Source organism: Melopsittacus undulatus, chromosome 2 (assembly GCF_012275295.1).
Source record: "Melopsittacus undulatus isolate bMelUnd1 chromosome 2, bMelUnd1.mat.Z, whole genome shotgun sequence".
Classification (NCBI taxonomy): domain Eukaryota; kingdom Metazoa; phylum Chordata; class Aves; order Psittaciformes; family Psittaculidae; genus Melopsittacus; species Melopsittacus undulatus.
The window spans coordinates 43,497,512-43,519,398 of NC_047528.1; the positions used below are offsets into that span (position 1 = coordinate 43,497,512).

Here is a 21,887-nt window from a genome sequence, read left to right on the forward strand (position 1 = left end):
CCACCTGCGCGCATACGCGGCACGCAGCGTCGTGACGTCACACGTGCGGTGTGCATCCGCCGGCAGCTCCCCTGTCTGGGGGTGAGGGATGCGCCGGCTCCGCCCCCGGGGCGGGCAGAGGGGCGGCCGCAGCGGGGCTGGCCGGGCCAGGGCAGGGCCGGGCCGGGGAGGTGGCAGCTCCGGGGGAGCGGGCGGGGGAGGGGCCGAGGAACGCGACGAGGCGCGGGGACGGTGGGAGCAGCCGCGGCCGTGACGGTTCGTGTCGGCGGGCGGACAGGATGGATCACCACCAGCCCGCCAGCCGTTACCAAGTGGTGAGTGCGGCGTCCCTGGCAAGGCCCCGCTGGCCTTCCCCCGTATCCTCGGGTCGGGCTGGGGAGGGCGGCGCGGGAGGGGGAGATCGGGGTCTCCTTCCGCCACCCCTGGTTCCTGGCTCTCAGGCGTGGGGCTTTGTCGGGGAACGCCTGGCGCTTCTCCAGCTACGGCCCAACCCGAGAGCGGCCCAGTCCCCTCCCCGGGCGGCGGCGGCCCGACGCTGACAGCCGGGCCTTGCCCGGGTGGCGCGGCCCCGGTGGCCTTTCCCCTCCACCTTCCTCCCGAGGCTCCCGGCCTCTGAGGAGGCGTCGAGCCAGCCCTGGCTCCGCCGCTGGCCTGCACTAGAAACCGGCTTCGCCCGTTCCCTCCCCCTCCCTCTGGCCGCCCCTCGGCGGTTGGTCCCGGTCTGGGGGCGGCGGGTTTTGCCCCGCCGGTGTCGGGGGAGTGGCGGGCCTCTGGGAGAGCTCAGTCCGAGCAGGACAACGGCTCGCGTTTGCCCCCTGCGCAGCAGGGGAAGGGCAGGGTTCGCTCTGCCGGTGAGCCAGTGCGTGCCTGCGAGCCGAGCGGCGGTTCTGCTCTGGGACCTGGTTACTCTTCATAGCTCCTGGGTGCCTGGCACAGGGACAGCGGGTGATGCGTGTACGTATGTTGTCATCTTTAAGCCGTATGTGTTTGTGTACACAAACACGTGTACGTTGGTTTACTTTAGGTGAAGTGGAGGGGTTGTGAAATGCAGGAGACTGGTCTTCAGTAACTGGCTGTGTGCGTGTATATATGCACACGCACAGACGCAAGTCTTGCTGTAAAGAACAGTCCTCAGTGCTTTGCGGTCCATTGCGTTCGATTTCAATGTCCGTGCTTTTCTTCCTGAATTCTGGTACAATAATAATAATTTAGGATGCAAAGGTTGTCCTTCTGCCCGAATTGAGTGTACTGCTTGTTTCTAACAGCCATTAGTTTAACATTGGTTATTTTAGTCTTACAGTCATTAATTTAATGTCAGTTATACTCAAAATATGTAAGCTTTTTTGATTACTGGTCACAAAAAAATCATTTGGGTACAGTCAGACTCCTTAGAGGTTTCAATTTTATCTTTCAGTCCCTTGTGCTTCATGGCTTTGCTGTGTGTGTAAGGGTATACAGTAGAAGTCTGAAATCTCCGCTGATGTCTGTAATTCAGATTTCTACTGCAGTCTTCTGCTAAATCCTGTTTTACAGCTTGAGCAGTCCATGGAAGTCATTGCATTGACTTCTGTGCATGTATAGAGCTAAATACTGGTTCTTATATTCAGATTGTTCCTAGGTTATGATCTGAAAAAAATAAAAAAAGAGTAAATCCATTGTAATGGGTTTGGAATATTTGTTTTGGTAGGTTTACAGTGTGGTAAATCTTTGTGCTTTTGCATGATGATATACTGCGACTATTGTGTAGCTGATGATCACCCTACAGCTTCTCAGGCGTGACGTATGATTTGAGGACGCTAGTCAGTCTCCAAGTGCTTTATGGGTCAGTGCTTTTCAGCATGGTACTCTTCATGCACTATGCTACCATAACTTGGAATCAGCAGAAGTCCTAAGGTCACTCCACCTCCTTTGCAGCGGAGAATGGTAAATGCTGGCAGAGCTTTTTCTTAAGAGCTTACAAATGCTGTCTTCCCTGAGGCCTGAAATAACCTGCATATGACTTAGAAGGCCTTAAGACTATATGCTATTACACTTCAGACAGATACAAGGAAAATTTTAATTACGTTACCCAAAGGAGTGGGAAAAAATATGGTAAGATGAAGCAAAGAAATAATTTGCCTGTGTACTGTTTTTATGTCACATTTCATTTGGAACATCTAGCGATGGTGCTGGTGCCCAATTTTGGTGTGGCCTTCCAAAAGGGTTTATCTTACTATTTGAAGATAGAAGTTGGCCTACTCAGTTGCTTGTGAATGTTAAACTTTGCGGTCAATTTGTGTCATTGGATTTTGTTATGGAAGTGTTCCGTAAAGGCTTAGTAATTAGAGCATGTTAATTTCCATTGAATTTGTTTTAAATCACAGTGAAAGTGCTGACTTAGCCTCTGATTTACTCCAGATTTTAAAATACCATCTTACTGATTCCTGTTCCATAGGAAAGAGTGTGGTGTTTAATCTTCTGTCATAGCTGGCTTGCAGACATTGAGATTTTTGTGATGTTACTGACTTTGTGTGTTGGGTCAGAGAATGGAAGGAGTAAGGCAATTGTAGATAGAGTTGATTAGCACCTGATTATTCAAGTGTGTGATATTGTTATGATGCATTTGCTTCCATAATGGCTGTGATAGGTAGGAAGCAATAGATTATTGCAGATTGTTATGGAAGTGTCCTAATTTTTAAGGACAAAATACAGAAGAAAAATAGGACTTAATGTGTTTAATACTGGTGTTGTGAATGGTCCACCCCCCTAGTGCTGTTTACAAATTCTGGGTGCTGCTATGCTCACTCTATGTCTTTTTTTTGGTTGTTTTCTCATTAATGATAACAAATGCCTTCCCTCCCTCCCCCGCAATTTTGCCTTTACTTCTCACTGGTCTGTTTTACTTTATTCAGGGCAAGTCCTCTTCTAAATGGAATTATAGGCAATAGTACGTTATTATCAAAAGAATAAAAGAATTACTTACTGACTTGCATATCTGTTCCTGGCAGTGACAGTAGCACTTAGTGGGGTTGAAGAGCCATCTCACTGCTGCCTCTTTTTATTTGTGGTTTCTTCAAGCAACTTAAAGACTTTTCAGAATAGCAGACAATTAGCTTTGAGCTTTAGCACAACTGGCCAGTTTTATGGCTTCTTATGAAACAGAAAATGTCTAATCATAAAGCTAACACTCAGCTTCTCTTGCATTTTATCTCTGTCAGAAATAGCGCTAAAGCTTTGTTCTGCATTTTACTCTTCCTTGCATGCCTGTGATTTATTTAAAGAGCAGTATAAAAGTGTTGAAACCAGGCAACTGTTGGGAAGCTGGTACTTGGGTCTGCAGCAAAGTGTTGTGAGCAGAGAGCAGGAATTAGGTAACTGCCTTCCACGGACATGTGTGATCTGTACTTCTTTCTACCCCTCCTTCCTCGTCCCCTCTTCATAGGGCAAAAAGACAGCTAATTGATGGGTAAGAATTTGTCATGCTTCCCTGAAGGAATATGACACCACAAGTAAATTAGCCAACCTTTGTTTTCTTGCTTTACTTCCGTTTTTTTTGCCCTTAGTCACTTGCATGCTGCAGTCCTTTTGGTAAACGTGTCTTAAATTTTACATTCGTTCCAGGTGTAGTCAGCTCAGTTGTGTCATTTCCTTATTGTGTTTTTTTCGTCCCCTGTTCTGCTTTTTGGGTAAGGGAGCTGAGGCGTGAACTTTAGAAAAATTCACATAAAAATTCTTCAGTGCTCGTTCCTCTTATTCATTTTAGCTTCCAGCTTTTTGTTGTCTGACCTTCATTTGTGTATTATTATCTTGTCTAAAATGTCTGCTCCTAGTCCACTTTGTTTACAGAAATAGTGTTTTGAATCATGCTTTGTGAATTCTGTACTGGGAGCAAAAGAAAAAAAAGCAGCCGTTTTCTGCAGTGCATAAAACTTGGTAAGCAACTAAGTATTAGAAGTCAAGATTGCTTTTTTTTTTTTCTTCTGTGAAATGTGATTTTCCAGTTAACTGAGTCACGAGGAAAGACTTCACGTGCATATGAGGGATTTAGACACAGAAATAATATTGAATACTCCAGGATTTACATGCTGAACAGCTTAAGAATTATAGTCACCTTGCTGCTCCTCCCAGATTTTCCTGATTAAAGCTTTGGGTTATCAGTGTGGGGTCAGGTAGGCATCAGTCTTTGATTTATGGGGTGGTCAGAGCTAGGTAGGTAAGTGGTAGAATGGGTAGGTAGCAAACTGGGACAGATGAAGCCAAAGACAGCAGTCCACACATGTCGATTTAGCAGTCACTGAACTTGCCATGCCAGTGTAGCAACTGGGTTTGGTGGGATTTGTAAGTGATGTGTGATGTGCAGTCTTGTATGAATGTAAGTTGTGTTGCTGGGCTTGAGAGGTGAAAATTGGCACTGTAAACACTTTATTCCAGTAAATTTGCCTTCATGCTGCATGTTGTGAATAGTTTTACAGTTTAAAAAAGCTTAATTTTCTGTATCTCTGAACTCCATTGTCATTGACTCTACTCTTGCAGTGTTACCTGATTAGAAACCTTCATCAAAGTCGTCTTTGTAGATCTCAAAAACATGAAAGTCAGCCTACACAGGAAATGTGCACAAAGAGCAATCTCTTCCTCCTTCTTTCTTTTCATGGGACTGGCCTTAATAGTGATTGGCAAATAAAATAAATACTGTTTATTGTACACCCTTGGTATAAGACCGCCGTAGAATATATCTACCAGGCTTTATAGAGTAATTATTGTCTTTGGAGAACTCTTACGTAATCTGTGTTACTAAACAGATCGAGCTAGCTTACCTTAGGGAAATTCTGTTGCTTTCCACAGATGCGGTGGTGATGCTGTAACTGGAAGATAAAATCAGCATCCAGGGGACTATGCTTATAATACTGAAAAGTACTATGTAAAGATGCATGAAGTGATAAGTGTTACTGTTGCTTGCTTGTAACATTGCACTGATATATCTAGTGATATGAAGTTCTTAATTGTTGAAGATAAAATTTTGTCGTGTGCTGGCTTTTTGCACGTGAAACACCTAGTATAGGCCTTTATAGTTTAGAAGGGCAAATGAGGGTCTTCTGAAATGAGGTAAATGTTACTTTCAAATAACAGGCTCTCCTTGAAGCTTAATGGATTTCTTTTAATTTAATGATAAACATTTAAGATTTTGTATCTCTGTAACATTTTTATTTGTGACAAATTTTTCTATTAAACATAATGGATTTTTTTCTTGACAGAGTAGCTTTACTAGTTTTATAAATGCTTTTCCCTATTTTATATGAAGAATCTTGCCACAAATGAGGAAGACATTACAATTGTTGAGGTACGTTTGCCTATACAGTAGTAATGCAGTTAGTTCTTAAAAACTAGTATATTTTACTTTTTTTTCTACCTTTTCTTTAAGTTTCAAAGCACTTTCACGCTTTATGCGAACAAAGAAATAAATCTCCGATCTCTTTTTATGTGTCTCCTAAGTGAAGGTGATCAGTTACTATTCTTCCTGTCTATTCGTGCAAAGTGTTTGACACTGTCCCACACAACATCCTTGCCTCTAAATTGGAGAGACATCAATTTGATAGGTGGATCACTCAGTGGATAAAGAACTGGCTGGATGGCTGCATGCAAAGAGTTATGGCCAATGGCTCATTGTCCAGCTGGAGACCAGTAATGAGTGGTGTCCCTCAGGGATCGGTGCTGGGACAGGTCTTGTTTAACATCTTTGTCTGTGACATGGACAGTGGGATTGAGTGTGCCCTCAGCAAGTTTGCCGATGACACCAAGCTGTGTGGTTCTGTTGATACGCTGGAGGGAAGGAATGCCATCCAGGGGGACCTTGACACACTTGTGAGGTGGGCTGATGCCAACCTGATGAAGTTTAACCATGCCAAGTGCAAGGTCCTGCACCTGGGTGGGAGCAATCCCAGGCACAGCTACAGGTTGGGCAGAGAAGAGATTCAGAGCAGCCCTGAAGAGATTCAGAGCAGCCCTGAAGAGAAGGACTTGGGGATGTTGGTCAATGAGAAAATGAACATGAGCTGGCTTCAGTGTGTGCTTACAGCCCAGAAACCAAACCGTATTCTGGGCTGCATCAAAAGGAGCATGACCAGCAGGTCAAAGGAGGTGATCCTGCCCCTCTACTCTGTTCTCGTGAGACCTCACCTGGAGTATTGTGTGCAGTTCTGGTGCCCTCAACATTAAAAGGACATGGAACTGTTGGAACAAGTCCAGAGGAGGGCTATAAGGATGATCAGGACTTTGGATCACCTCCCATAGGAAGACAGGCTGAGAAAGTTGGGACTGTTCATCCTGGAGAAGGCTGTGGGGAGAACTCATAACAGCTTTCCAGTACCTGAAGAGGGGGTATAAGGATGCTGGGCAGGGACTGGTCGTTAGGGACTGTAGTGATAGGACAAGGGGTAATGGGTTAAAACATAAACGGGGGAAGTTTAGACTGGATATAAGGAAGAAATTCTTTACTGTTAGGGTGGTGATGCACTGGATTGGGTTGCCCAGGGAGGTTGTGAGTTCTCCATCCCTGGCAGTGGTCAAGGCCAGGTTGGACAGAGCCTTGGGTGACACGGTTTAGTGTGAGGTGTCCCTGCCCATGGCAGGGGTGTTGGAACTATATGATCTTGAGGTCCTTTCCAACCCTAACTATTCTATGATTCAATTCCAGCCCATTGTAAATTAGTGGTTTAACTTTGTGTATTGCTATCACTGTCTCAGTTTTGGATCTGTTTTGGGGGGCTCTGGATATAACACCCAGATCTGCAACTGATTTGCAGGAAGAAATGCTGGCTCACTTGTATGAGACGAGTAACAGAAGCTGCGGTAGCTTTCTGGTTCTTTATGTGGGCACAGGTTGTGGCATGTGGGCAGTTTCTCTTTGGTGTGGGCACAGAGGGACCTGAGATAGTTTAGATACAAAATGGTTATGTAGGGCACCACTTCTACTATACTGAACAAAATAAAATGAGTAGTGAAACCCAGTAAAATGTACCTGTGTTACTGCACTTGGGTATTTCTCCAAAGGTCTTGGTAGGACAAAATTTAAGGTTGAATCTTTGTGAAGGTAGTACAGGAGGACAGGGTAGGAACAGAACTGTCTTTTCTGGTGGAAGCAAGCTGTTGTGTTTGAGCCTATCTTGTGAAACTGGGATTTTTAGGTTCTCAAAAAGAGGCACAAAACCAGAAGTTACCTGATATATGCAGTGGCAGTAACTCATGTGTTGTAAAAGGACAGCTTCTGGCTGTGGCATGCATACATGCCACACCTAGTAAGTCTTCTAATCCTGTTAAAAAGGGCTGAAGTTTAGTAACAGGAATAAAATGCCTTCAAATAGCAGGGTTCTTAGCAGAAGTTATCTGTGATGTAGCCAAGCTAGATGTGGCTTTCATGCTACTTGGAAAAAAAGGGAAATTCTGAGCTTGTTCCTATCTGAAAACTGTGTGAGGAGCCACCTTAGGATAACCTCAGAAATGAAGACTGTGTTAATACATAATACTAGTAGCAGTCTTATCAATGAGGAAAATATGGTACTTCTGACAAAACTGCTAATTATAGGCTTATTTTGAAACTTTCTTCCCAGTGACAGTGTTGGCAAAACAAGGAAGATGTGACAACTGGTAATGTCATCTCATCTAACACTGTGAGACCTCAGTGCTCAGTTTACAGTTGTAGATTTGAATGTTGTGTTGAGCTTCATAGCCTCAAACCTCTTTCTGTACTTCACGTGCATCTTCTGCTTTGGAGAGGGGAATAAACAAATTGATGTGTACCATTACACCTACACTAGGTAAACCCTTTTCAAACAGAGAAGAAAAATAATGCTGAGAAATGATAAAGAAAGCAATGAAAAAATTGGCAGGTTGTTAGATTGGAGAGGCACTGCCAACTCTTCCTACTGAAACTGAGCTACTGCGCAACCAAGGCTGTGGGCTTGAGCTGCCTCAGGCTTAGGTTTCCCACTTCCTGGACAAGTACTGTCATAGCTACCTGGTTTTAGTAAAATGGGTACCCCCTTGGCCAGCTGTGTTTTTAGTGAAAATGATTAACTTCTGTTTTGTGCTCAAGTAATTTCAGACTTGTAAAGCCAGGGCTCACAGCACATGTCAGGATGTGGATGCCTTGCAACTTTGAGTTTTACAGTGAAAGTGGAAAGTACATTTCCATTTTAACATTTAACAGTTTATTCCACTTAAGCATAATTTCCATTATCACAGGCTAAGAGTAGCCCAAAACTGATATAGTCTAATTTATTGCTTGTTCACCCTGTAGCCAAAATATTAGATACTGAGTCACTCCCCAGTCGTGTGTCAGACTGTGTGTCCTCTGGCTGTGCTTGGAACAGACAGAAGGATTTAGAAAACAAGCCTCCAAACTTTGGGTGATAGACATGAAAAAATCTGGTCGATAACATGTGTATTACTTTATTTCTGTTTGTAATCCCATTTTTCTGTTTACTGAGTTACTGATCAAGGTGCTTGGCTGAGATTCATCACCTTCCTTCTTGTAAAATGTGGCTTTCTAGTAAAGAAAAACAAAACAAAACAAAAACCCAAAATGGTAACCTAACATATTCATAGTTTGTCCATTTCAGACTTTAGATAGTTTAGCCTTTAGCCATTTTACCTTGAGATAGTAATTCTATTAATGTTGCCTCATAGTGGGAGGGGTAAGAATCATGTCCTTGCTAAAGATGGATTTTTGAATTATTGAATGTGGTTTTTGCTTTTCCCTGATTAATCTGAAAAGATCATAGAATCCTAGAACAGTTTGGTTTGGAAGGGACCTTAAAGATCATCTGGTTGCAATCTCCAGTGTTGTGTTAGGGCAGCCTTGAGGAAATGTTATTGATAATAGGATGCTGACAGTATCACTTATCTCCTTATTGCAGGAAATAAGATGGGTCTTCTTCTTTGTGTGTTTTTTGTTTGTGGGTTTTGGGTTGGTTTTGTGTGAAGTAGCACAAGCTTGTGTTTAAGCACTGCTTTGATAATGATTAGTGTAGTTAACACTTGCCAACTTTGAGGAGTGAGTGATGCCTATGGTAAAGGATGAGACAACTGGGACAAAGAGTCCTGACTGGTACTGAGGCCAGTTGCCCATTCCAATTATAGTACTTGGAATCAATTGTCATATTTTGTAATTTAAGGGAAACAGTATGTAAGGTATTTTTAAGGCATGTACTGAAGCATTAAGGCTCTTAATTGAAACTCCAGAGTTGTGGTCATAAAATTGACTTCTATCAAATGTGTAGAATAAATTATTAGGAAAAAGACTTGCACAAGCTTAAAGAACTGTTCCAAATTCTAGAGTGAGAATGCATAATTTGAACAAATGAGCTGAAGCCATGCAGTTCTGGGCCTCAGCTGACGGTGAATGGTGTGGCCCATGTTCCTTTCTTACGTAAGTCAGTTCTTGCTTCTAATTGTGTTTTTAAATACTCCCTATGGTTTAGAGGTAGCACTGATTGGTCATTTTGTGCACTCTTCCAAAGAGGTGATCTTCCTGGACTGCTGCTTTTTCTGTTGTTTTGGTTTTGTTTAGCTGCTTGCTGGAAAGTGCCTTCTTCCAAAAGTGTGCATCATCTGTCTAGCAACTGAGAGGTTCAGAGAGTTGTCCTTTGGGCCACAGACTTTGTAGGTTTGCTTTAAAATACTTGCTTGGCACTCTTAACAGTAGGCTTGGAAAAATTTGATACTATCTGTTGAGACATACACATATATTCTTTAAAGAAAGGGCCCTTAATGTTCATTGCTGTTGTGTGAGTTGTATTTGTCTTTGCTACTAAACTTTGTTAAAGCTATGAGTCCCATAGTGGAAGGAAGAGAAAGAAGGCAAATCAAAAAGAGAATTCTTTCCATCAGAGCCTCTTCTTATGCATGTGATGCACAGTAAATGTGCTCAGCTGGTGTTGTGTATGTGTGTAGGTTTTTTAAGCCTTTGAAATTTCTGTCTATTTCTGTAAATTGAGGAGCTTCAGTACACTGTTTCCAGCTACGAAGAAAATAAGTTATACTGAGAAATTCAGGCATGATTGACCTACTAATAAGAGTGTATTTTGTCTTACTGATTTATAATATCTACTGATTTATTTAATGTTACATTTTGGGCTCCTCTGTACTGTGAAGTGGGAAACTGTTCTTCACTAGCTTTATTCACAGACGCAAGCAGTAAAGCTTTGTGTTGTCAATGAAGTTGAGACATTTGAAGTTTTTCTTGACGTTTTCATGCAGAATTTTTAAGGACATTTACTTATTATCTGATACAGGAGGCACAAACTTGAGTCCTTTCCTATCTGCTTCTCTTAAGTCAGGGACTTGAGGTAAAACTGTATGTTGCTTCTGCATTTCAGTTTCCATGATATTTCTCCAGGAAGAAGCTCCTCTTTTTTCTTTATCCCTCCCTTGTGAAATGATTTTGCTATTTTTAGCATCCTCCTGCGCTGTCTTAGTTAGGGAGTTCTGTGCATGAGCCCTCCTACTGTACTTGGGCCTTTAAGTGAAACATGCATAATGTATTTAGAGAAATATTCAGCCTTTCCAATCAACATTGAATTTTTCAGCCCAGATCGGTGTCGACTGAAATGGAAGCTGGAACTAACTGTTGAATATTGAGTTGCTCTTCTCCACTTCCTAATTTTACAGGTTTTCCTATCCTGCTACTTTTAAAGTTTACATGTTTTGTATGTTCTGTGCAACTTTAGAGTGACTGAGATCTATGTTCTGTACTGATTCTCTAAATCTGCTGGTAAGTGAAGATATGACCTTTTGACTTGAAGTTCTTGGAGCTGTCACTGCTGGTTAGCTGAAGCTGTTAGTTAGTGGCAGCTGCCAAGCAAATCCTGATGCAGCATTATCTGTCATCAGGAAGATAGTGGGAATAGACATGAAGCATTACAGTATGAAACCTGGAACCTGCCTGCATTTTGGGCACTATATGCAGTTTTGGTCTCTTACAGGAGGAGCTACAGAAGGTAAAGAGAAGCAGACTTCTGACAAATTATGTCTGAAATATGTGGTGGGTGTTGGAAGTGATCATCATTTACAGAGTCACCAAGGCAGTGGATAAAGCAGTTGTGGAGCTGTTCACCAAATTGTTAAAACAAATACTAAAACTGGAGAGTGCTTAGTGAAGCTTGGTTTAAGTAACAGAAAAGAAAGTGCACAAGGAGAAGCTAACATACATGGTTTGTTAATACACAAGATAATTGAGGCAGATAGTACTAGCAGATTCAGGAACATAAATTCAAGCACATGAGATTTGAAATGGATACAAATGGGGTCGGTAGAGATGTACACTTTACCGGTTGTAACAGCTGTGAATATCAGGGGAGTCTGGGGAAGATAGATGGGAAACACGTGACTAAGGCTCATGTGCTGTCCATGTACCTCCTGATGGAGATGGAACACTTCCATAGATGACTGCTGGTCTCAGTAATGTACTTCCTTTTTATTAATGGATCTCTCACTTCTAAGCAGAAAGCATTCAAGGATTCAGAAATGTTATACTTTGTTTACAGAATTTACACAAGTTCTTCAACATGTTCTCAAGTTACCATTTGACAAACAGAAGGCTACATGGTATGTGGTAATCTCTTGAGTAACTTCTGCATTCTAGAGTAGGTCAGAGTTGCAGTACATCATTGTGTACAAGCTTTAAAGTAAGCGTTTACTAGCTCTTTTTCTAGAAATATGTTTTTATACTCATGCTTGAAGATTTGAAAAATGTTGGTCTCGGCAATAGTCTTTATTAGTATTTATAGACATAGCGTTTTTTTGTTGACAAATTTCACAATTAATTCCTATAGTAATGTAATAGCAAAAACTCTTGGAAACTATGCCAGGTTCATAATTTCACAGTAAATATGAAGAATCTTTTTGGATCATGTCACAGTTCCAGTATTCAGCATTATTTCTGAATAATTTAGAAATAATAAAAAAAACCCAATAGGTTAAAGATCCATAGTTGAACAAAACTGACTGGAGTGATTTATGAAGCACATGTAAAATGCTGTCACTTGCTATGGATCATTTATGTATGAGGAGTCTCACTTTGGCAGAAGGGCTGTTCTATTACAACATAGAAGTTTGCCTCCAGAGGTTGTGGGTTTCCATGGTACCTAATCCTTATTTAGCAGAGGCTTGGTATTTCTACACAGCTGTGGAATGGCAGCAGCCTACTTTTGTTCCGCTTTCCTGCTTCTAGTGCAGCTTTAACACTTTTGACCTTCTAGCATACTGACTACTCTTGAAAACTTTCTGCAGAGATGCATTAAGAAAAAAAACCCAACCCACTCCCATGTCATGAGGGGCTAATGCTAGATCTGGGTACAGTATAGCTTATGCTTGCGAAGTTATGGGATGGTGAGGAAAAAAATGATGTGGATCTTGTCTATACAGTCAGGAATTCTGATCAAATTTGATAACGTAATTTTAAATACATGAAAGCAAAAATTAGCAAATAGTTGCTAGACTTTTGTGGTTCACTGGCATGTACTTCAGTACTTTATAGGGTTGATTACTTAGATCTTCCGTATTTATTAATCTTGAGGATGATGTTTCTTTGGAGTGTTGCGGCTGTGGCCAGGACTATTTCGGGAGAGAATGCATTTGGTACACATAGCTGCCTTCCTACTAGCTGGTCTGCATGGACTTGTGGTAGGTTGGTTTTACGGCAGACAACTGAAGAAAAAGGCTTGATGATTTTGTAAACTACCTTATTGATAGAGCATAAGAACTGATAGGAGAAAGCTAGTAAGTTAAAATACAGTGTGGTTTGAGGGGTTTGTTTGTGTATTTGTTTGGGGTTTTTTGTTCTCCTCAAGAATTCTTTTATTTTACAAAATTGTGAAATACTTTTTTCAAAGGCTGTTGTGGAGATGCATTTTTCCTGATAAACAAGAAAATTAAAACAGTTACTTTGCATAAGGATTTATTTATCTCTTCTGTCCTTGAAAGTCTTACCTGAGTGTAATTTTCACATTATTAATTCTAATTTTGATTGTTCAGTGCCTGCTAGTGACCTAAATTAGGGGTGATTGATCTTAGCACTAGAATGGTGTTTATGGGTTAATGGTATGGGTGTTAGGGGGTTTTCAAAAAACAAAATGTAATAGTCCATAGCCTGAGCTGTGGAGACTATGAGGTCTCATTCAGAAACAATAGAGGGGGTAAACAGAGGTCAAAGCTGACACTAGCATGAAGTATTTTTATATCGGGTGCAGAATTAAATTTTATTTCCAGATTTCCGTATGACTTTTCCCCTTGAAAATCCCAAGATTACTCTTTTGCTATTTACAGATGAATAAACCTATTTTTAGACTACTAAATCTGGACAAATGCAAAATGTGGTTACAAAACAAGCGTTTAATACACAGCTTGTATTTGTTCAATTGATATTTTTCTTATGTAGGTAGAGAATTCTGCTTTAAAGTCTCAATCTCAAGCCTTGTTTGCAGGGAGCAGTTTAGTACAGGTTTACAAATCGCTACCAGTTGGCAGGTATAAAAGGCCTTTGAATTTTTCAGGAAATGAAAATATTGGATGTGAAGCAGAGAAGTGAGAAGCTTCCTGAAAGCTTAATGAAGGTGATGACAATTTTCTTTTTAACCTACTGTTGGTTACACCTGTGGTACTTACAACAGTAGAATTTCTGTGGAATAAATACCCTTGTACCAGTATGGAAGATGTCATGGATCTAATGCAGAAATGTTAGAATGCTTTTTGTGCATTGAACTGGCAATCTTGAGATGAGTCTGTCTTCAGTCTCTCTGTCACTGGAAACTGCAGTAAGTGGATATTTTTGGTTGACCTTTAGGCATAGTCTGAAAAACTGACTGTAGGAGACCAAAGTGGTAATTTCTACAAAGTAAGAAGATGATGAACCTCTGTTGCTCAGAGCATTACTTTTTGTGGAGGAAGTGTATCAACTGACTGGTTTGCATGCAAAGGTTAAACTTTCATGATCTACTTAGTTGTCTCCTCACTTTTACTCAAGGCGCGATGTTAAGTCCAACATTACAGAGTTCCGATGTATTGTATTTGTTTTAATGTTGTTTGGAAGAACCCGTGAACTGGCATGAGGTCAAAACTGGAGGAACCAAACTTCTTGAGAAAAGTAATCTCATTGCAAAAGCTGGAAAGGAGGACACATTAAAAGTAATTTACATGAAGCCTCAGGCAGGACTGTCACTACTAAAACATATGTAAAAGCTTATGTAAATGTCAGGCATCATCATGATAAACTAGTGATAAAGGTATAAAAAGAAACAGAAAAAGAAAGCTGGCTAGTTGTTTGGAGTTTTTTCCCCATGTTGTGACAGTATCTTCTGCATAATTTTATGCTTCACTTAAATTATATAAATAGCATGAAAATAGTGTATGTTTATAAAGAAAGTCTTCTAAAGTGCTTTCAGTGTGCTGTTGAAGTTAATTATGTTGCAATGATTTTATAATGTATTGATTTGTGTGAATCAAATGGGAAAAGAGCAGCTTTTGAAATGTGCGTAAAATGAGGTAACACAAATAGTACTGTTTGTGTTACACTATGACTAGAGCATGTGCTGCTTTAATGAACTTTATATCAGAAAAATTTGTTCTAGCCTAATGCATGTATGGTGCAGGTGATACAAGACTTGCTATGCCATTTTCCCCTGATTTCTTTTTTTTATTGGCATATTTCAGTAACTTGCCTTTATTGCCACTCTTGACCAGTTAGGTCAGACAAAATTACTATCTGCAGGTAAATGAAAAATGTGAAGTAGAGAATGAAATCTTCCGCCCAGTTTAAGTTTTCATTTTGAAAAGCTGAAACAGTAGAAGCATCTGCATCAGTCCCCTCAGCAAAGGCTTCTGCCTTTCCTGTGGTTCATGTTCTTTGTATGATACCAGCTGGTTTAAGGCATTGCATCTGATTACTTTGGAAATAATTACACAAACAAAATAACAGACTTAAGGAAATAAATTACAGGAGGAGGTGCAGTACTTCTTTAAAGAAAGTTTTAATAATTTATTTCTCATATGTATATAAAAATAAAGCTAGATGTATTCTCCACAATATTTTGGTGCCGAAAGGTCTGACATTATTTTAACTTCTGGAATGAAAGTGAATCCTTGTTTTATGGAGCTTTTCCTTGGAAAGAAACTGAAGATAATATAGGGTGGAAATCATATGAAGGAAATGAGTATTTCTTTCCTGTATTGTATGCTCTTTAGTAGTTACCATGAGATTTTGAGTCATTAGTGGCTGACGGCCATTGCTCCTTGATTGAACTTTGAATTTTAAGTGTCCAAACGTAGATATATCTTGAATATGAGCATCATGACTTTTGAGCCTGAATGTGCTGTAGTTTGAGGTCTGTGAAAGCTGGGACTGAAATACTTGTATAAACAGTTTAAGTGTACTGTGTCTGTTAATGAAATGTTCCCTTTCTTTTAATTGTAAAGCTCCATATAGTCAGCTAGATACCATGAGAGCAGAGTAAGATGTGAAGGCAGAGGATGTCTTTGTGTCCTGCTATTAAAATGTGAGGGTGGGTCAGGGGAAGGCACTAATTTACAGTTGTTTCAAGTTTAATAGGTCCTGGCAGTTGTTCTGATGGTAATCTGGGCAAAAGCATCTGTATTACTTGTTGCTGTGTAGTGGTTCACTGGGGGGCTGGAAGGGTAAACTGCAAGTTCTTGTTAGCCCTTTAATTTAAAAAGTGGGCAAAATAGTAAGTGTGGAGGGAGGTATCTTAACATTAAAAATGTAGAAATAGTATATTAAGTGCTGTTTCAGGTAACATTTATGTACATAGCATAAGTAATTCCTTGAAACAGACGTTTTCTGTTCTCTTTTGAGTGTTTTTAGCTTGGTTTCTATGGCAGTGAAACCTGTGCAGAGTGTCAGTCTGCTTCTTCCCCCATCTCTAAAAATAGCTTCTAAATTTACCAGCTAGAATAAGCCAAAATTAAATGGGAAGGGGGAGGCTCAAAGGTAGTTGGATTTCTACTGGTTTCCAGCAAACTGGTGGCTGCTCAGAGGAAAATCAGTGCCCTGTGAAGACAAGGCTGAGTTGTGGTAAGACAAAAGGATAATAACCACTGCTGTCTACCCTGCTGGCACAGCACAGTTTCCAGTTCTCTGGGCAAGTTTTGCTCAGGTTGTGGGGTTTTGTTGTTTTGGTTTGTTTTTTACCCCAGTGGACTCCCACAGGATGCGCTAAAGTTGCTGCCTTGAGGAGAGAACAAGGCACTTGAACTACCTGTGTGTTATTCCGACTGTAAACACTAAGGCTGCTTAATCCATTTCTTGTGATTTTTACAGTGGGGTATTCTGTAAGAAGTCACATTTTTAACTTGCTGCATTAGGATAACCTTGATGCCTTTCAGAATTTCCGAAAGGTCTGTACAGTAAAAGGCAGGATAAATAGTGATGCTTGGTCCCTAAATATGATCAAGCATTAGATAAAGACAATGTGACTCATATTATCTTTATATTTATGTTTACAAAATAAAGACCCTTTGAATGTACTAGAGGACATAATGGGACTCTTTTGTATGGAACCCTTAGGATGGAATTTTTATGTTTTGTAATTGCAATTGCTATAACCATTAAATGACTTGTTAACTTCGTTTTCAAAGACAAGAAGCACGTAGTTTTCCAATCTTCATGTTACCTCCACCATTTGTAACTGTTCTGAAATTACTGATAATTTGGAGAAAGGCAACTTTCAAGAAAGCATGTAGAAGACACAAAATTAATTTCCTCTGTAATGGCAAAGTAGTTTTTGAGCAGAAATATGCTCTTTGACCAATGAGCTGCTGTGGATCTCTCTGTGCCTTCAGGATACTGACAGCAGCTACTATGGCTTGGAAGGGAAAAAATGTTGCCGTGATTGAAGTGGAGGGCAGAAGGAGAGGAAGAATAGAGTTAACAGACAGAAATCCATTAACTAGGCTTTACATCCCATACTTGACCAGGTCACTGTAGTGAGTTTGCTAAAGCGACACACGGATCCCAGATGAGGGTGGGTTTACCAGCCATTAGTGTACAAGAACAGCAGCAATGTTCTGCTGTCTGTCTCTTTGCTACTCAGTTGACAGTTTTATTTGAAAGTGGTTTGATTTTGGCCATATCCATTGCAATGCTAGATATTTTCTTGTGCATGTTTGTACTTAATTTAGAACCGTAACATTGATAGCTCTAAAATTGTTTTTCTGATCTGTTCAACCTTTTTTAGTGTTTTGTATTCTCACTTGCTTTCTGTGTTCCTAAATATATTAGGTTCTTTTGAAGTGGTTTTGTGTTCTTTGGCCTTAACTGCTCTAAATGGCTATACGTATTTCTCATGTCACTATTTCTTCTGGATTACTGATTAGCCATTACATGACCTGATTGCTCAGTACCCAGAACTCCTCAATAGCCGCTATCAGTTCCACTGAAGGTGACATCTTCTTAATAATATATGTGTGTGTGTATTGTGCTTGCATGTATATATATATGCTTACATATGTGTGTGCATATATGCATAGTTTAGAGATAAACCCTTTAATCTTTAAACTGTAGTTCTTTGAATACTGTGTTTGGAGGGAGTCCTGAAAAAGACAAGAAATGCTTTAGCAAGTAGCTTTATTACTTAGTCTAATTTGACACACTTGAAGAGGAGAGTGTAGTAGAAGCCATATGAAAATTACATAAAGTTGTTCTATTGCTAACTTCTTTTGAAGCATTTTCTGTTTTCTTGTACTGTTATTTTAATTTACCTGCCTACTGTTGAAATGTCTTCTATGCATGTAATTTTTGCTGTTATCCTTAATTTTTCATTATTCGTTTTGTTTTAAAGGTTCTTGATAAAACTTCCTGTGGCAAATGAGTAACAGGAGTCTTTTTTCTCCATTTATTCACTGCTTCCTTTGTCGTGAGGTTGTAACTTTTCTTTGGGGTGTTGGAGACTTAACAGCAGGCAACATCAATACACATTTTATGAACATATTTTCGAAAAAAATGCAGTGGTATTAAAATATTAACATAATAAAAAGTATTTTATAGGCAGCATTTTTCCATGTAGTAAACATTAAACCCCCCAGATTGTGAAGACTGGAATCACTGGTGAGAAGATATTTAGTTCAGGGGTGGAAGTGGGAAGGGAGGTGGGAAGGTCAGTTAAGATAGTCTTTAATTGTTTGTTTAAAGGGATTTAACTGGACTACTTAAAGTAGTCACCTGCTGTTTTGTAAATGTTTGTTTTTTGAAGAGTAAGCTTCTCTCCTTTTGAAGATGTTTCTGCACGTACTGGGTTGTCATGGAAAGTATTCCCTGAATATGTCTGAAATTTGTGTGTTTTTCTTCTAAGCTTCACAATGAGGATGACCCCCCAGAGCCTTCAGCAGCTGAGCAGCCATCTACGTCTACAACAGAGACTGCACAGACACCCCAGACAGCAGCTTCATCTGAAGCAGATACTTCCCCTCCACCGTACTGTAGCATAGCTGTAGAAGCAGCTGCAACCTCAGGTATTTTTTTACATAGCAGCTTATCAGGGAGGAGTGTGTGTGAATCAGAGCTTGGGTCAAAGTGCTACGATGCTGCAGTATGGTTTTTGGTGGGGTGTTTTCTTTTTTTCCCTATGTGCACATAGTTGCAGCAAAAAGCTCTGCTTTCATGCACAGTCCTTTGTCTGGTTATTTCAAAAGAAGCACACTACTAAATTACGGTGACTATTCCAAATTAGTAGGCTAAATGGATGTTCATTAATTAGTGTAATAGGTTTTATTTAAGTCTGCGAGTAGTTCAGTTCCACATTTAATCTACATCTTTGATTAGTGGTCCATTATTATACCTCAGTAGCAGTTACCATCAAAACCCCAAACCAGCAAAGCACTGAATTGTCAAAACTCAAACTTCTTAAGTGTGTGCCATCAGTCGTTGAAAATATTGCAATGAAAAAGATTCATTTTGCTTTAAAGCTCTTGATAAAACTTCTTGTGGAAAATGAGTAACAGGAGTTTTTCTCTGTTTATTCACTGCTTCCTTTGTCATGAGTTTGAGACTTTACAGCAGGCAGCATCAAAGTCCCTGTTCAGGAAAACTGCTTGAATTTGCCTCTCCCATGTGCCAGATAAATATTTTAGAAGTAATCTCCAACCTATTTTTTTTCATGTTGATTGAAGAAGCAGTTTTCTACCCATGTTCTTTGAGACAGTGTTTGCAAGTTTAAAGCATAGCTATGCAGAACTATCTATATATAATGTCCTTGTGTTGGTCTGCTGACAAATCTGTTACCAAGTGACCTCTGCTGATATATCTTTATCATGTAAGCAGTCTTGTTACAGACTACTGCTAGCTGTAGGAGAAAGCTATTTTGTTAATAATTCTATTCTCTATGATGATGTTCTCCTATTTCAGTATATAAGAATGAATTCTGTGGTCCGTTTTGATAAAAGGAACTTTTTTAAGAGTGTGGTGAAATTGAAATCTCGGAAAAACTGATTTTCACAGAACTGGAGTTACTATCAAAGTCATTTTTATACAGCATGATTATTACTGGACTTAACTAGTTGATGTTGACAATTAAAAGCATTTTCTAGGATATTTCTGTGCATGTCTTTTGTATGATTTGGAAAAAGCCGGAGGTTGGAATGCCTAGGGATGTAACTCAGATAATGATTTCTTTTTTCCATAAATTTTTTGGCTCCTTGTAGCATCTAGCTTAAGGTTTCTGCCTTAACCTAGCAACTAAAAGCACCATAAAATCATTCACTATTTTATTTCATTAAAGATTTATTTTCCTTTTTTTTAAAAAAAAATTTACAGGAACTTGAAATACAAATCTCAATTTCAGCCTCTGTTGAAAGAAAGATTTGTTAAAGCTCAGTAATTATGTGTATATAAAATTTAATATTCTTGACATCTTTCTGGCTTAAAAATGCATTGCTTCTTTATTTTGAACAGAAACACACAATGAATTTTATCCTGTACCACCTCCATACAGTGTAGCTACCTCTCTTCCTACTTATGATGAAGCAGAGAAGGCCAAAGCTGCAGCAATGGCTGCTGCTGCAGCAGAAGTTGCCCAGCGAGTAAGTGATAAAGTTCTACTTTATTTCAGTTTTGTGAAATGTTAGGCTAATCTATTTCTAACAAATAACCTCTTTATTAAAGTAATAGTGGGCTGATGATTTAAATGTTTTGGATGCTTAAGTTTTGTATAGATAGTGCCAATTAGTTGTAAAGTGTTATGAAAAGTGTATTGTTTCACTCCTTTCTAAGGCATAGCTGGTGTCTAAACAGCTTTAAAAGCCAAATTTTTCCCCGGTTTTAATAGTTTGCCCAGTATTTTGTCATCTTTTATTTAAGTAGTCATTGCTAATGTCACTTTGTTGATTTATTGCTCATATTTAGGGTTTCAGATGTTAAAAAAAAGCCAAAAACCAACCAAACAAAAACAACCCTCCACAAACCAAAACCACCCTGAATTAAAGGAAGGAGAATTATAACAGTCTGGAAGGGGTAAAGCCCCAGGTAATGTAGATGTTTTAAAAGGATCCATGAAGGCATTGACACTGAAGTTCAGAGAAATGTTCCAAGTACTTAAAAAACGCAACACAAACCTTCCCACATACTATGAATTATGCTAAACACTAAATTAAGTAATAGGTATATATTCAGTGTTTATAGTTTTATAAGAATGAACATTATAAAGAATACAGTCTTCAAAATAGAAAATTGGTATTGCAATTAGTGGCAACCGTTAGCTTTGTAGGCAAAGTTCTTCCCTTTTTTCTCCCAAGTTTTGGAATATGGAAATCCTGCTGTTTGGTAGTATTGGATGTAATAATCTACACGCAAATTAGGCATCCAGTGCTTTCGCTAAAATTCTCTACCTTGAGATCAAATGTGACTGCATTTGAGATGCATTTAAAATCTTGATTACAGTGTGCTTGTGACTGTGGAAAAAAATTCTGCTCACTCAGCAGGAGGCTGTTCCTTCCTTGGCTGCTGTGCAGTAATCACAGTACGCAGCACTCACTGTAAGGTATGCACAGCTAAAGTTAAATTGGATTTGTGTATCATCGCCAGTGAAGGCAAATGTGTTTACTAAATGCAGTAGGGAACCAGAGACTTTTAAATGGTTACTTGCCAAGTTTCTGCTATGAGGTGATGATATCCAAATGTAACCTTTTAACTGCTTTAATAGGAGCATGGGTTCTGTGTAGTCTGACTTTACTGCTTATCATATAAAAAATCCTGCTGAAATGCTGGTCTGAATGGAGCACTTAACCTAAAATGATAAACCTTGAAACTTACTTGGAACATAGCAGCCTAAACCTTAACTTTTAGGATACCATTGCCAGTCCTGTGACGCTTCAGACAGGTCATGTGCAACTCCCTCGCAAGATTCTTGTTGCGTTAAGCTTTCTGCATCTAGAACCCTATGAGATGGAAGTCTCAGACATGCAAGCAGTCTTCCTTGACCTGAATTTCAAAGGAAAACCAGAATGAAGGACAATTAAAAAAAAAAAAACTAAACAAACCAAAAAAGGACAGTAACTCTCAACCTCTCCAGTTTATGTGTTGTGGGAAGACAGTCTGGGTTTGGTTGTGCAAGAAGGTAACTGGCTCAAAGTGAATACAGAGGTCAGAGAGGATGGGTGTAAGTCAAAATAAGAAAAGACAGGTGAATGGAGAGCAGTGTTATGGAGGGAGTACATAGAGATTTAAATGGGAAGTGTGAGGGAGGGGACTGTGACTGGTGGAGGAAGAAACCCAGGTGGGGACAAAATGGGTTACTTAACGGAGCTGAAACTGGTGTGTGAGAAAAGAGATTTAGGGAAGGACAGGAATGTGGAGTTAAAAGTAAGAGAGTTGAATATGGTGACAAAGTGAGAAATAAACTTTTTTATAG

At 39.8% G+C, this 21,887-nt stretch overlaps 1 protein-coding gene across 2 annotated transcripts in view; it reads left to right on the forward strand.

The window, feature by feature from the left end:
- Nucleotides 1–201: 201 nt before the first annotated feature.
- NDFIP2 (Nedd4 family interacting protein 2) overlaps nt 202–21,887 on the forward strand; it is a 46,384-nt gene continuing 24,698 nt past the window's right edge. For both annotated transcript variants that reach the window (XM_034074552.1, XM_034074553.1), the window contains exons 1-3: nt 202–314; nt 18,336–18,495; nt 19,934–20,061. In XM_034074552.1, the coding sequence (XP_033930443.1) occupies nt 279–314; nt 18,336–18,495; nt 19,934–20,061 (324 nt within the window). In that variant the 5' untranslated portion in view covers nt 202–278. The remainder of the gene's footprint in view (nt 315–18,335; nt 18,496–19,933; nt 20,062–21,887) is intronic.